At 44.4% G+C, this 16009-nt stretch overlaps 1 protein-coding gene across 8 annotated transcripts in view; it reads left to right on the top strand.

The window, feature by feature from the left end:
* The window catches only part of ATP10B (ATPase phospholipid transporting 10B (putative)), a 174681-nt gene that overhangs the window by 143844 nt on the left and 14828 nt on the right, over nucleotides 1-16009 (top strand). For 7 of the 8 annotated variants that reach the window (XR_003534123.1, XM_027682687.1, XM_027682686.1 and 4 more), the window contains 9 exons: nucleotides 2294-2400; nucleotides 5907-6038; nucleotides 8099-8226; nucleotides 9346-9598; nucleotides 10585-10820; nucleotides 13653-13832; nucleotides 14703-14968; nucleotides 15041-15387; nucleotides 15907-16001. Coding sequence is in view for 7 of the 8 variants with exons in the window: in XM_027682687.1 (XP_027538488.1) it covers nucleotides 2294-2400; nucleotides 5907-6038; nucleotides 8099-8226; nucleotides 9346-9598; nucleotides 10585-10820; nucleotides 13653-13832; nucleotides 14703-14968; nucleotides 15041-15387; nucleotides 15907-16001 (1744 nt within the window). In the remaining variant the exon portion in view is untranslated. The remainder of the gene's footprint in view (nucleotides 1-2293; nucleotides 2401-5906; nucleotides 6039-8098; nucleotides 8227-9345; nucleotides 9599-10584; nucleotides 10821-13652; nucleotides 13833-14702; nucleotides 14969-15040; nucleotides 15388-15906; nucleotides 16002-16009) is intronic. The other variant, XM_027682690.1, reaches the window with a different exon arrangement.

Here is a 16009-nt window from a genome sequence, read left to right as displayed (position 1 = left end):
CATAAGCTCATTTAAATTTGACCTGGTGGTTAAACTAGGCTAGATTTTAGCTATAAATCCTAATGTTTAAAGGTACCCAGCTTCATGGCTCTAGTTTCTTCATCTTTACAGCCCCAGGGACAAGGTGTCCAAGATCTAACAAGCAATCCGGATTTTCTTCTTATTAGAAAGTTAGAAAAAGCAAACAAGCAAATTCCTATTGAACCAATGTATTAGATTGGTGCGAAAATGTGCTTTTTTTTTAGTGTTTCTTCACTGAATAATTCTGGCACAGGCATAACAAGGAAATCTATACCAGCAAATTCAGCAGACTTAAGCCCTTCCGTGGGCTGTAAGGACGTGGCTCATGTCCTAAAACTCTCTCACCCTCCAACACAGGGCAGCTGTTTCCCAAGGTGCTCTTCAGAGCAGCAGGACTCAGTCCATGCTGATTCCCACTCCACACCAATGTCTGCTGTCCCAGACCAAATCCCTGCCCCATGTCATGCAAACCATTGAACTGCCTGACTGTGCCAATCCCACCCAAAGCCGGGTTTAAGTGTTCCTGGAGCTGAACTGGAGTTGATGTCCCTGCAGGGCAGCAGGAGAGCTGCAGCTGGAGCAGCTGCCAAGGGCCAGATCAGCCCCAGTGACCCCGAGGGGTCTCCCCCATCAGCACTGACCCTGTCTGGGCTGGGTTGGGGTCCCTGCCCTGTGGGAGTGGTGCCTCCCCCAGCAGGGCCATTTCTCCTCTGCTGCAATATCTCCTCAGGCACAGAGAGGTCAGGGTTCTATTGATTGCTGGCTCTGGTTGCTGGCTTTGGGACCTCTGGGTTTAATCTAAATTGAAGCAATCCTTTCAATTAGGCTGAGTAACACAGCCCAGGAGCACTGAGATTGCAGAAATGTGGGGGATGTGTCACAGGAAAACACACACAAATACACACCCTTAGGACCCAGAACTGGCTTCAAAATCTTCAACTCTGCTGAAAGTCTGTAACAGAAATCTCTTTGGTAAATGCCTATTATCTCACCTGCTTGCTGGAATGTGGAATTAGCTGCCTTTCTCTCCCTGCTTTAGGGGCAGATGAAAGAAGTTGCTAGGGAAAATTACTTGCTAACAGTTAGTGGAGTTTCCATCTTTGGTCTGCTGAGATTTGAGCTGTTTTGTAAACACAAATTACTTGGAACAGGTTACCTTTTTCTCCAAGAACCCTTAATAAATTATTGAGGCTCTATTGCCTTGCTATAAAACAGCAGCAGTACTGCCTCTGCTAAAATGATCTGAAGGAACTTAGTGCCATCCACCTGACACACCTGAGCACAGCACATTCTGTTCAGGGAGGTGCAAGAAGGCTTCTTTTAAATGAGTTCACCAAGGCTGAATGTAGATTCCAAGAAAAACAGATTTCTGATATTACTTTTTACAATTCTACCAGGTGTAGGCTGTGGCAGCTACACCTTTTGCCTTGTCTGGTGTAGGTAATGTAACCCTGTGCCCCTGCACTTGGACATGGGGCTGGACTGAGCCCTGAGACACCCAACTGTGCCCCACCTGAGGGACACTGCTGTCTGCTGGGGAAGGCAGGGCCAGACAGCAAACACAAAGGAGTGAAAGATGCATATTCTTGGAAAAAAATAATCTTTTCTGAGCTTTGGTCAAGAACTCAGGAGGAAGCTGCCAGAGTGTGCAATAAAAGCTGGGCAGAGGTGGTGTGAGCATTCATTTCCAGAGGCACATCACAAACTGCTCCCTGCTGGAGCACTGACCCTGGGCTTTCCATCAGCTGCTGCTGTGAGCAGAAGGATCTGGGGGGTGAGGGAGCACCTTTAGCCATATGCCAAGTCTTGCATCCAGGGTGAGACTGAGGGAGAGATCTCAGCCTGGAGACTGCCCAGGTGACCTGAGGGTCACGGAGGTGAGAAGCCCTTTGGTGGCTGACACAGAGACAGAGGCTCCTGCAAGGTGTGGGTGTGTTTGTCTGAGCCACGACCTGCAGGCAAACCCTGCTCAGCTTTCCCAAAGAACTGGGTCTGTGAGAAGTCACATCATGGGTCTGGGCACCAGGGGAAAGCCAAACTTGCTCTGTTTGACCTCATCACACACACCCCATGCAAGTGGTCTTTAAAGACAGATTTGTTCTTCCCTTGACTTCCTGCTGGAGCCTTCACTGAAGCTGAGTGAAATAAAAGCAAAATGGGGCCTTCAAATTTACTTGATTTCAGCTTATAGCAGACAAGCACACAACAAATTTGTGTAACCCTTTATTAGAAGAGAAAAAGGAATTGTTTCATTTTATATTCTTTCTTCTAGGGAGCAGCCAAATCATGAGCGGGTTGGTTTTAACATTGAAAGCCTCTTGCTCCGTGGATGTACAATCAGAAATACTGAGGTTGCAGTAGGAATTGTTATATATGCAGGTAAGATATACTTTCTATTCAGGTAAACTGAGAATTTCGCTGTAAATATCCCTAAAGAAATAAGTATAGTCTAATATTGCACCATAACTCAACATTTTGTTTTAAAAACTGGGAGTGCAGAAGAAAATTACATAACCTCTTTTTAAGGGTATTACTCATCCATCTCCAAAGCCAGCAAGTCTTGCACTGGGTCTCTGGCAAGTGCCAGTATCCTTGTGCATGTCAAATATCTTGCAAAAATATCCAGACAAGTAAAGAATTGCTGAGGTGAGTTTAACCCTCAGCTCTGCAGCTCTGGCTGTAACACTGATTCCATCTGTCAGAAAACCTACCCAGCTGCCCTGAGGGAGGTCTCACTGGCTCCTCGGGGTGGAAACTGGTGCAGCTGAAGATCTGCCCAGAAAAAAACAAAAAGGGCCTTTCATCTGTGAGTGTCATCCCTCCATTTGATCTGTGGCAGTGCCAGCACACAGGAGGCAGCAGCAGAGGTTTGTCTGGCACAGACACAGTGTGTCCATGCAACCACGAATTCCTGCAGCACAGACCTCGACCAAGACAGTGCCAGTGCCCAGATCAAGGGCAGCAGTGCCAGGGTCACCAGGGGTCACTTCATCTGTCTCTCAGCATCTTTTGCCTGTGGAGTGTCACCACTGCTGGGACTCAGGGAACATGATTTATCATTGGCTTTGCCAGCTGTGCCCTCTTCTGCTCCAGACAGGGTGTATCAGCCACCCTCTTCTTTGTAGATTAAGTAGAGGTCACTTCAAACAACAATTAATCCCATGGGCTAATTTGGTCTTTCCAGTAGAGACATATCACTTGTTTCATGTCTAGTCAGCAGCGAGGGCTTCAAGGCTGAGCCACCTAAGAGAAAATAGAAGTCACCAACTTCTACTGGTCACCAACCAAGAGTCATTTAGGTTGGATTAATCTCCAGTCCACAGAACAATTTACCTGACAACTGTTTGTTTCAGTGCTGCAGAACTGGGATCTAAATGTCTGTAGCTCCCCTATGTTTCCAAGGTAGCTGTGTCTTTGTGGGCCTTTCATTGTTCTCTGAACAGCACATGTGAGGGTGGTGCCTGCCAGGGAGAGGAGGAAAGCCAGAGCTGAGCTCAGCCCTTGTTTTTTTGGACATAACCACTATATAACAACCTCAGCAGGGATCATTCCCTATGGAATTGGAGTAACTTGTCACCCCTTCTCCTGTTGCAATTCCTATTTTTCTTCTGTTTAGTTAAGATCTCCCATTAAGTTCCTTTGACCACCAGCACAGATCCTCATGTGGATCTCTGTTTATGCTGCTTAAGCTGCTGGTAGCAAAGGCTGGAGCTCTAAAGGTGTTCCCACGACATGGTGGCTTTGTTCTGAGTAAGTGTTCAATTCAATTCCCAACTGGCATCTCATTGTTCATGTCAGCAGAAAAGTTTATTCTTTTTTTCCTAAAATTAGACTGGCTTGAGTCAGTACCAGCTTCATTTCCAGGGTTCTCTGACATTGATTATACTCTGGCTTTTAATCATGGTCTGTGACCTTTTCTGAACAGTCAAGATCAGTCACATTATAAGAGGGCACATTTTCCATTTTTATAACTCTATTACTCCTCAAACTTCCTTTCTGATGGAAACCTTTGTGAGGAGCACAACCATCACTTAGTGCAATTGCCTGGCCTGTGCACTTCTCATCTGACCCCAGGAGGGTTACACTGCTCATGGCCACCCAAATGGTTCTGCACAAAGCACAAAACCCTCGTCACAGAGTGGCAGCCAGTGTGGTTTCCTCATTGTAATAGGGACAGCAGCAAGAATTACAGGCTTTTCACATAATAAAGTACCAGAAAGAAGTTTTAGATGAGCCCACGAGCATCTAGAATCAGAGAGCCAAGGTTTTAGTAGGGTGGTAGGTGAGCTGCTGTGCTTCACAGCAAAGGAAACTGTGAGAGTTAGAGGAGAACAAAGTAGTTTATTCCTCATATTTCGGATTGTCTGTCCCTTGCAAGGTGATATCTGTGCTACAGAAGTGTCCTTCTCCTCATGGTCAGCTGAAGTGCAAAGGAGTGGTAGCACTGATATTTGGAAAGAAAGCCCTTCACATTTTCTTTATGAAATGAATCCATCAACATTTCCTTGAGTATTTTCTGGGAGGGATTAGAGGGTTTTGGCTTGTTTTGTTTTCAGCTCGAAACATTCCATTAAGCCTGACATGACAGAGAAGTGAGGCACAAGGTTCACCCAGCCCTGGAGGAACACAAGTGCAAGGGCACTTGTGCAGCTCACAGAAGGGCAGACCTGGGGTTTGGTCTCAGTTCTGCCTGTCTGGGAGTGAACACCCCCCTCCTGCTGCCCCAGGAACACTGGGACCAGTGGCCTGGGAACACTGGGAACTGTGTCCACATGAGCTGCAGAGGAAGGAGCAGGGGCAGCAAGGGCTGTGCCCACCAACAGGCTCCAGGCTGTGTAAATAATTACACATTCACTGGAACAGGAGGGCAGCAGTCCCAGCTATTGGGTGAATGTCCTGAACATAAGGCTGGAGACTCATTTTCTCTCCTGCTCTCTGCCTTAATTAATAACCATTGATGTAAAGCTGGACTGAATCCAGCAGGTGTGATGGAACTGCACCTGAGCCCCAGCTTTGGGTTTAAATCCCTTCCCCAGAGGAAGCTGAAAGGCAGCTTGGAAAACAGTCCCTCTCACACACACCATGCACATACACATGAGAACTAAATACGAGTCTGAGCCGTCTGTATTTTCAGGGAAAAAGACTGTAGAAATAAACATAAAAGATACCATTTAATATAGCAACAGATGGTGTCCAGACAGCCCAGTTGTGGAGCCGCAGTTTAGATAATATTAATAGAATTGAAAAAAGCAATTTCAACTTCTTTACTTCTTACAGCACTCCTCTTTTTCCATTACAAATAAACAAGCTCAATTCTAATGCACTAAGTTTAAGGGATGGGGTTTTTTTAATTTCTCATCCTACTGTTTTGTTAGCACTTTACAACCACATAGTGAAAAGCTAAATAACATTAGTGTCTTTCACTGCTTGTTGAATTTCATTTAAGTTAATACATGAAACGTGTCTACTGGCTTTTAAATAGCTGCTGAAAAAGTCTCAAATGTAGGTTTCAGGAATCTGTATAGCACCTAAGCAACTTGTTTGTAAAATACAAAAAAAATAATATTATTGTTCATTTTCCTTTTATTCTTATGGAGATTTGGCTTTTGAATTGTGATCCTACTAAATGTGCTCTCATTGGGAGAGCAAAGGGTATATGACAGCTGAAATCTGCAGTGTAGTGGAGGCCTTTTGTAAACCTCTGGATTTAGTCTCTGATACACTCAGGCAAATGGGAAGAGGGGCAATAAAAGTTCTGAGTGAAACTAGAGTCGGATCAACATTAGTCATCCTGCTCTCATTCTGGGAGAGAAATACTTTAAAAAAAGGCAAACCAAAGTCCAGGATGTCACCTAAAGCTGCTGCCCCTGCTCTGTGTTTTGAAGGGCACGAGACCAAGGCCATGCTGAACAACAACGGCCCCCGGTACAAGCGCAGCCGCATCGAGCGCAGGATGAACGGGGACATCTTCCTGTGCGTGGGACTCCTGACTGTGATGTGCCTCGTTGGAGCTGTGGGTAGGAAGCACTGACAAAAATCCTCTTCTGTTTCATTGCTTTTTTCTAAGTGGTGTTGAAATTGATCTTACAGACACGGTGGGATCCAGAGCTGAACGCTCCCGGGGGCTTTGGGTGTCTTGGTCTTTCCAACAGATGAGTTAAAATGACAAATTTGAGCAGGCTGTGAGATGGAATCATTGTTTAGGTAGAATACCCCTGTGCTTTGCTGGGGTCCTTGCAGGTGAGCACACGTGAACACAGTACCCAGGGTTAGCTGACTAGACTTTACTAGATTGCTAATCTCAAAAACATCTTCCTCACCTGCTTCCTTCCAGCTCTGGTTGCAACCTGTCTCAGGCAGGCCAGAATTAATAGGATCTCATCATTCTGAGGGAAGGACCAGATTTTAAATCCACTGCCTTTTGACTGGGTCACTGCTTTAAGGAGATAACAGGGGCTCCCATGAGCCCCTTTTCTTTTTAATGGATTTTGTCTCGGTGACAACTTGCTTAGTGCTGCTGCTCTGATTTAGTGACAAAGTCAAATCATGTGGTTCTGCCAAGTTTTCCTGCACCTGCCCTGGAGGTATGTGATGGGACACACAGCCAGTGCTCAGTGTAATACCATTGAAAGTAGGAGCCATCCAAAGCAGATGAACAATTGAACTGACTTAATCGCTTCTTTAATTTTACTGCTTCGTGTCGCAGTGGGCTTTTTTGGCACCAAATGGGATTTCAGTTTGACAACTGAGCTCTGTGTGAGGGAGAGAGAGACTTTATTTTCCTTGTTCCCTGGCTGCTGTCATGTAGATTTAGAGACTTGCCTTTGTCTGTTGTGTAGGGGCCCTTGAGTAATGAAGTCCTTCAATTTAAGGTTTAAAGCAGTCTCAGATGAAAAAATCAGCATTTGAAAAACAGTTTATCTGCTCGGGTTAACAAAAAAAAGAAAAGAAAGAAACAAAATGTTGTTAGTGTAAGTGAAACATGTGAAACAGTAACAAGCCCATTAGCTTTCATCCATCCAAAATGTCCCGAGGCTCCACCAGGAGTTCTTGCTGTGCATCCTTGTCTGAACGTGGGGTTCCAGGCAGAAATTTCACTGGGGGGTCAGGTACCAGGACTTCTTGCACACAGTGATGAATTGGGGTAAGAAGTGGCTTGTAAGCAGAGTTGTCTCTAGCAGCCAGAAAGCACTGCTGCAATAATCTGAATATCTTTGGCAGCATTTCAGTAGGCAGATGCTGCAAAACAACTGCTTCCTTATGTGGTGCTAATGGGAGTTTGATCAGAGCTGGGGATGTGAAGGGGACTAACAGAGACTTCTGGCATCTGGAGCAATGATGCAAAGAGGGAAACCCAGTTGTTTGCCTTGGCTCTGCGTTTCTGATTGTGGTATATTTAGTTTCTGATATTGTATATTTAGTAACCTCTTTGAGCAAAGTTTATTTCCATAAGGGCAGGATGAAAAGTGGTAAAGCAATCATGATGGGATGTTGTTGAGTCCTGAAACAGAGGCTTTGTTGTTGTAGCAGATGTCTACTGGTGTTTAAGACATGGCAAGAAGCAGTTTGGGATACGATTTGATTGAAGGGAATGTAAAAATGAGTTGCCCAGACTGAATTAGAGAGGGTTTGTCAACTCTAAGACACATTGAAATTGAGAATGGTCAGGAAGGATAAGAAATATTTCAGTTTGTCTCCATAAAGGTTCTAAGGTTTCTTTCAGTTAGAAAGAAGTGTCTGCAGCACTGAGGATCTTTATAGACAGGAGGTAGAGATGGAGCCTCCAGCAGCAAGATGGAGAATAGGAAAGGTCTGTGCAGAGCTGAGAGCCCTGGGGGACCCCTGCTGAAGGAGGTGGGAATGCAAATATCCCTGACTGCTTATTCCTCACCAGCACATCCCTGGTGTGCTCCAGAGCTCTGCACGTCCTCCAAAGGTCTGGGCACTGCTCAGGCCTCGTGCTCTGGAAATGTCCTTTCTGTGCAGTGACCAGGGCAGTTCCACACCTGCACATCTCAGTAGCTCTGTCCATCCCCTCAGGGCTCAGCCCATTCCAGTCTGTCCCTCATTCCCACAGGACATGGCATTTGGACTGGAAGCTTCTCAGAGCACCCCCCTTACGATGTCCCAGATGAACATGGCAATTTTCTGTCTCCAGTTCTTGCTGGTTTCTACACGTTCCTGACAATGATAATCCTGCTGCAGGTAAAAGACAAAAACCTCTCCGTTACCTCCAAGGAATGAGCTTTTCAAAATTAAGTCTATTCACTAATGAACAATTAATATTAACTAATAGCTGTGCAGTATCTTCTTAATCCTATTAGAAAAAATTGCTGTGAGTATTTCAAACCATCCAAGTGTGAAATAATGTATCTTCTTTTTCTTTATTTCTTCTTTCTAAATGCAGATTTTTTTTCTTGCCGTTGAAACCCCACAAGAATATAGATAGGAAAGACATGTATTTTATCTTTCACTCCAGAATCTCTAGCAGAGGCAATAAAGAGGATGTTTACATGCAAATGTCAGATTTTTTTTTTGCCTATATACAGAATTCAAAAATAATAATTCCACTTAACATCTCAGGAAAACAGTGAAACAAAAATTGTCATTTTTGCCAGTGGGAAATAATAACTAGTTATGGTTCAGCTGGTCTAGGAAGGAAGCTAAATTAGAAGTAGGATACTTGTATATCTGAGTCTGATTAAGCCTAATTGGGGGAGAACATTTTGTTGGGTGAGGGAAAAAAAAACACGTTTACTTTTCAGATTTCTTGATGTCACCGCTGAGATTTAAGTGGACAGAATTTCTTTAATACGAGTGAAATGTGAAAATAACTTTCAGAGCTGCTCAGAGATTCCTTGGGGGATTATTCTTCATTACTGAAACAGAATATCTGTGCAGAGTTCATTATTATTTCAGGGCAAGGAAGCTCGTGGGTGGGAAGTGTGTGCCAAGTAATTGCTTGTGAAACTTTTCTGCACTCAGCCTGTGCTGGTGCAACCCTTCAGAGTTTCAGAAGGGTGAGGGCAAGCACGGGCCTGTGTCCAGAAAACCTGTTTTGGGAGGGCATCCTCTGAGAGACACAGCTGAGAATTTGCTATTGCAGGAATTCTGTCTTAAATTTGCCACTCATTGTCTCTGTTTATCCATTGCTATTTTGTGCAGGATTTTTTTCCCCCTGAACTGTTATTCATCTGTGCTACAATATGTCTGTAGGAAGAGCTGTTTCTTTGGAAATCATTAGTGTGCCTGTGCCAGGACATTGCTGACAGAAAGCAGTAAGACTTGTCTCACCCCTTACTGAGAATTTCAACTCTCTTTCAGACTTTAATCCCCATTTCTCTCTATGTGTCAATTGAGTTGGTTAAATTGGGCCAAGTCTTCTTAATTCACAACGACATTGACCTGTATGATGAAGCAGCAGATTTGCCCATCCAGTGCCGTGCCCTAAATATTACTGAAGATCTTGGACAAATCCAGTATATCTTCTCAGACAAAACTGGGACACTAACAGAAAACAAAATGGTATTTCGACGCTGCACTGTTGATGGAATTGAGTTTTCCCATCAGGAAAATGGTGAGAGATGCTCTTTTATTCTTGTTTTTTTTTCCCCTGAGCAATTAAATGCTATTAATTTAAATATTAATACTTAAACCTACTGCGCCTTCTGATTGAAGGTAGAGCTTTGTGCATTTGTCTCTGTTTTGTGAGGGACTCCTGTTGCAGAGATTCACCAAAGTCAAGGTGTTTTAAATGGTTCAGAAGTGAGATGGGAAAGGTTTTCCACCTCAGGCTCTGCCCTGCATTCAATACCCACTGGAGCATGCAAAGAGAACATTTCCTCTTTCATTTCTGGATGAACACCAGTCAGCCTTTGATCAGCTCCCAAAGTGATAGTAATTAAGCTCAGTGGGTCCAGCAGTAATTAGGACCCTGTGTGTGACAGGGAGGGCTCAGCCACCAAGCCCTGCTGGGCCCTGCCCACGGTCCCTGGCTGAGGGCTCTTGGCATTCAAGGCTCCAAGTCACTCAGGCCCCTCCTTGGTCACTACTGTCTCACTCCACACAGTGGAAAGGACTTTGGTAAGCTGGCAGGCAGCTGCCAAAAAAGATGTTTGTGTTCTGTGACTGAAAACATTGGCAAATTTGTGAACTACCATATTTCACTCTCCTGGTCCAGTCAACTGCAAACTGCAGCTGAAGAGACCAAGCGTTAGCAGAGGTCCATAAAAGTGATGGATGGCTTTGGAAACACATTTTTGTTTTCTTGCAATAATAAACAGTGGGAGTTGCCAGAAGCTGCAGTGGACAGTGAGGTTTTCCTGGTGCTGGCTTTGGAGATGTCTTTGCTTTGGTTTAGTTTGTTTCAGTTTTTTTAACTGATCAAGGAATTCCTCCCAAGCAATGCAAAAAAAAAAACCAACCAAAACCAAAGCAAACAAACAGAAACCTCCAAAACCAAACAAAACCACAAACAAACAAACCGTGAAATAAAAACAAGCAAAACTAACAAACCAACCAAAAACCAGAAGAAGAGGTGAGGTTTCATTCTGTCTTTTCCAGCCAGGCGCCTGGAGACCCACAAAGAGCTGGATTTGGATGATGAGGACTTTGCAAAACCTCAGCACTTCACCCTCCCTCCCCCGAATTTTGGGAGAGCAGCCCTTGCCCAGCAGGGCCCCCCCGGAGCCCTGCGGCGCTGCCAGAGCGCCCGTGCGCGGGTCCAGGGCCACCACAGGAGCAGGTCCCTGGGCAGGAGGGACAGCAGCCAGTCCCAGGTGGCCTTCAGCAGCACCATCGTGAGTACCAGGCTGGGACACCCAGCCCAGCCACCCTGCCAGCCCCCCCTTGGCACAGGGAGCCAGCAGGGAGACGGGAAAATCCTCCCTGCTGGAGAGGGAAGGAGGAACCAAAGCTCTGGAGGGTGCAGAGTGCAGCCAGGGGGGAGCAGACTCTGCTGGGCTTTAGATCTGAAACTTCCCAAAGTCTAACACAGCCTAATTAAAGCCAGACTGAATTATTATTATTCTTCTTGGAAGGTTTTTTTAACAGGCATTTCAGACAAGAGTTTTGTGAACAGTAAGAGAAGGTCACACGCTTTCAAAATTAGAATTCCAATTAAAACTAAAGGCCTGGAAAACCCTTCCAAATCTTGATTTAAAAAAAAAAAAAGTCTAACAAATACAAAATTCTCAGAGCTTCGTTTTCTGCAATTGTTGTTCATTATAAGATCCTACTTACCTTATTCAATTCCTCTGTCATAGAGTAGATATCAGCCAGAACTCTTCCTGTTCTTGGAATATGGGAGTTGCTGTCCCAGGATTTTCCAGCCCAATCCTCATGAAGTGTTGAGAACATCTCCACAGATTCTTGAGAACCCATGACTTGTGACTTTTGAGAACTTCTTAGAGGTCATGACTTTTGAAGTGTGATAAAGAAATTTCTTGCCATTACATTTCCCAATTAGATTTTTTACTGACAGACCTCTTCACTTTCTTCTATAAATAAACTTTTTTTTCCACTGTAAAAGCAATATCTGAGGAAATGGTATCAAATATCTCTTTTGCAGAGGAAGATTAAGTTGCTGCCATGGACTCATAGGTGTCACTCTATCTGGATAAATCATTTGACCCCTATGACAAATCTGAAGATGTAGTAAAAAAGGAGACAATTACACACTGCCCAGAGGCTGTCCTGGATGTTGATGTCCTTTAAATGACACATAGGAGCATCCTTCTTTACCTGCCATGCCAATTCCCTATTAATAAAATGGGGATAATAAATTTCTCTGTGTCTCTTTGGTTCCTGCCCTTTGGAACTTGTATCTCCTTGTCTGATGCATTTGTACTTTGCTCCAAATTTGCAGCTTCCTGAGAACTCCAGGTGTTCAGAGAGTGTTTGTGGGCCTGTGTGGATATCAGCAGTCAGAGGTTCTGAAGAAAAATCCATCTTTGAACAATGGAACAAGATAGAGAATTAACATTTACTCTCTCTACCTTGAGGGGTTCTTATGAACTAAGACAGTGACAGCACATTTCCTTCTAGATTTAATAGTTCCAATAAGTAGTGCCTTGCTATTAGAAACATTTCATGAGGATTTCCACTGTCCTATTGTCATCAGGTTTTAATGCCACCAAGTAGAAAAAATGCTATCAAGTTAATGAGGAAATCTTGAAAACTGAATGGCACCAGCCATCTTATAGCATCAACATTTTCACTAATAAAATTGCTAACATAGAAAAGGTGGTAAATCTAATTGGTCATCCTCGTTAGTGCTGTCTTATTTTGCTTTCTTTTTTGTTTGCTTAGAGTTTTTTATACATTTTCAGGCTGGAAATTCAGGTCAGCATTGTTTTCATTGAATGTGGAAAAAAAAAGAGAAAAATTCTTCTGATAAATATTGACATGTTTAAATTATTATTATTATTATCAGTCTCTGATTCCTTTTAAGAGATCTGAGAAGACAACTAAAAAATCAGGCTTATCCTTAGCACATATTAGTTTGCCAGAGAAAGGACTGCAAACGTTTCCTTGTATGTGAAACTAAAAAACATGAAAACACTGAGCCAGAAGAACCAGAGCCTTCCACAGCAGGGAAAGTGCAAACCTTGTTCCAGCTTTGGATTTCAGCTGAGCTGCAAGATGAGCAGTGGATTTCCTTGCAATTATTAGGATTATTTAAGGAGCACTGCTCACTGCAGCAAGCAGGAGTTCCAGTGCAGCACATCCAGCCCAGCCCTGGAGGGGGCTGGGGGACTTTGCTGCAATTTTACAGAACTGGGGAAAACTGTGCCAGGCTGAACCAGGAGAGGGGAAGAGCTGGGATGAACTAGAAAGCAGCTCAGTAATTTGGCAGTTCCTCAGAGAAGACATCCAAAACTGTTGGCTCACAGGAAGTTGTCTTTTAAATTTGGAAGTCCTTGTTAAATATGGCCCTGAATTAAATCCAAACCAGATTCTGCTAACATGAAATTTCCATTAAAAGTAATACTCCCATAGCCCTTCAGCAATTAAATTGTAGATAAGTGACACTCTTAAGTAGTTTGGCTTGCAAAATTAGGTTTCATTAGAAAGAGAGTGGTAGTAAAATTACAGAAACATTTCAGGAACAAGTATGTATTTATTTATTTATTGTAAGAATTGAGGAAGAACAGTTTGAGGCAGCTTCTCTTTCTGAGTGCAAAATGAAATTGCTCTGGAAACAAAAAGTGATGCTGCTGTAACTAAGCCATAAGCACAAAATATTCTCTGTTGAAATAATGATCAGCTTCCACACTGAAATGGAAGATCCCAAGTATACTTCCATCTGGAATGCCCTTTAATTCAGGAGTCAGCAGTTTCAAAGTTGGGGGATATAGTATAGGTTATTCTTGATTTTTAGTAAATCTCAAAAGCAAAAAAAATTCTGAAATCCTCTTCTATTTCAAGATGCATTTCCTTCTAATTTTCTAGCTATGCAGCTTTTAGAAATATATCTTTTTTTCCCTAGAAGTAAAGTACAAAAGGCATTTACCTTACATAATTCTAGGTGTAAATTCAATAAGAGGCAAGAGGGGTCTATCAAGCTTCCAGTTGTTCCTTGAGGCCAAGGGGAAGTGGGAATAATCCTCACTAAGTAATTTCTCTTGCAGGAGAAGGATGTGACTCCTGACAGCAGGCTGCTGAGGAGGGTGAGAGAAGCTGCACTCCAGACTGAAAGCCTTTCTCCTTTTATTCCTACGAGAACGTCCACAGCCTTTATTGACTTTTTCCTTGCCCTTGCCATCTGCAACACAGTGCTGGTGTCCACAGCCACCGAGCCAAGACAACGGGTAAGCTGACTTCAAGTACATGAGGAAAATTGATTATGCTCCCATTTAACCACACGGAGCAGTGTTCAGGGAAAGCTGAAATGGTGAAAAATGGCTTGTTTGGGAGCTCTGCTCTCGTTCCTTTACCTTTTCTTTTTCCTTTTGCTGTTTCCCTGCCTGTGTATTCCTCTCTAACAGGGCTTTTTAAGGTTGATGAATAGTTATGTCTACCAGAGAATCTGCACTTTTTCCTTTAGATTTTATATTATCTGTGCTGTAAGAAGTATGTGGAACATGCTGGGTTTTCTCTGATCTGCCAGGCCACTGACAGAACTCCAAGGGGCTCGATTGCATCTCTGCTTCAGAGGCAGAGACACAAATCACCATCAAATTTGGATGCCACCTCACCTATGACTCCTCTGGTGAATTCTCCCACCACAGTTAAATAGGGGGCTGAGGAGAAAGTTTCTTTCATAGTTACTGTCATTTAGACACAGAAAAATATACTGAAGTTTTGAGAAGCATCTTGTAGTTCACCTCTTGGCCAGATTGATCAACATAACTGGTCTACTCTGGCCTCCAACCAGGAGGTCTGGAGACACACCATCTATAACGCTGCTGATGCTTTTGAGAAAGCACCAGGATCATTCTGGGGGAGAAAAGACAACGCAGAAAGATTCATGCCTTGCAGAATTTACTACCTAAGGAGTCTTTCTGCTGTGCCTTTTGCAACCAGTTGTGTCTGTCTCATATTGGCCTTATCAGCCACCAGCGAGCTTGTGACAAACGTGGAGAGAACCTTTCCCAAATCTTCGTTCGTGAAGCCTGGCCATGATGATGATGTAGTTCACCTTTATTTATTTTTAACCACAGGTTTTCTCATATTCCTAGGTCACGATTCCACCACCAATAAAACCTTCAGGAATCACCCTGGAGAAGATTCATCAGATATTCCAAAGGCTAAAATTAGCAAGCCTCAGCCAGTCCTTCTCATCCTCCCAGACCAGCTCTGAGCTGGGGGCGAGTTTGGGTGCGAGGGGCCCCGAGGAGCCTCTCCCTGCCCTGGGTGGGAGTGACAGCGGTGACAGAGGTGACAGTGGTGACAGCGGTGAGAGAGGTGACAGAGGTGACAGTGGTGAGAGAGGTGACAGCGGTGACAGAGGTGACAGCGGTAACAGCAGTGACAGTGACGGTGCCAGCGGGGCAGCTGTGGGGCTGCAGCCCAGGGGCAGCACAGACATGGGCCCTGCCTCCCTGGAGGAGGTGCTGAGGTCTGTGAGCAGCAGTTCTCTGCCCCCGGCCCTGTGCTACGAGGCCGAGAGCCCCGACGAGGCCGCCCTGGTGCACGCGGCCCGGGCCTACGGCCTGAGCCTGGTGTCCCGCACCCCCGAGCAGGTGACCGTGCGCCTGCCCCAGGGCACCCTGCTCACCTTCCACATCCTGCACACCCTGGGCTTCGACTCCATCAGGAAGAGGATGTCTGTGGTGGTGAGACACCCCCTCACCAAGGAGATCGTTGTCTACACCAAAGGCGCCGACTCGGTCATGATGGAGCTGCTGGAGGACTCTGCCGGAGGTACCTGGCCAGGGAGATGCTTCTGTGGTGTCTCCTGCAGAGGGGGATTCAGCTCTCTTTTCTGCATGAATTATTATCTCTAGCCATTAGAAGTATACAAAAAAAGAATAAGCTTCCCCTAGTGTTACGCTTGCAGATCAGAATGGAGGTATTTATTTAACCTCAGTATTGCTCAGAACATGGAATGGGCTAATTAAAATTCCCTGGCAGCGCCAACCCGTGTGGATTGTGTACTCTGCAGGAATACTGTCAGAAGGGCCTGACCATTGTTTTTCAGCCTGTCAGCAAGATTGCTATAACATTAGCAAACAGACAAAAACAAGTAACTTTATCTTAAAGGAAACAAAGATCTTTAGCAAGCCTTCAGCTTCTGCACAGACAACAGTTTTGAGCTTTTAAAGAAATTTCTGTTTTACTGGAACCCACTTTTCTCTAATGCCCACTGTTTTTTAACCTTAGGCCATTAGATCTGAAATGATCTAAATGCTTAAAATATAGAATCTTTTCCTTGTGTTTTAGCTGAGAAGAGAATGAAAAGAATAAAAGAAAAAACACAGAAACACCTAGACCTCTACGCCCGTGATGGACTGAGAACTCTGTGCATAGCTAAGAAGGTGGGAGA

This window comes from Neopelma chrysocephalum, unplaced genomic scaffold (genome assembly GCF_003984885.1).
Source record: "Neopelma chrysocephalum unplaced genomic scaffold, ASM398488v2 Primary Assembly neopelma1_63, whole genome shotgun sequence".
NCBI classification, from domain to species: Eukaryota; Metazoa; Chordata; class Aves; order Passeriformes; family Pipridae; genus Neopelma; species Neopelma chrysocephalum.
Note: the sequence above shows the minus strand (reverse complement) of the source record. Positions and strands in the feature narration are given on the sequence as shown.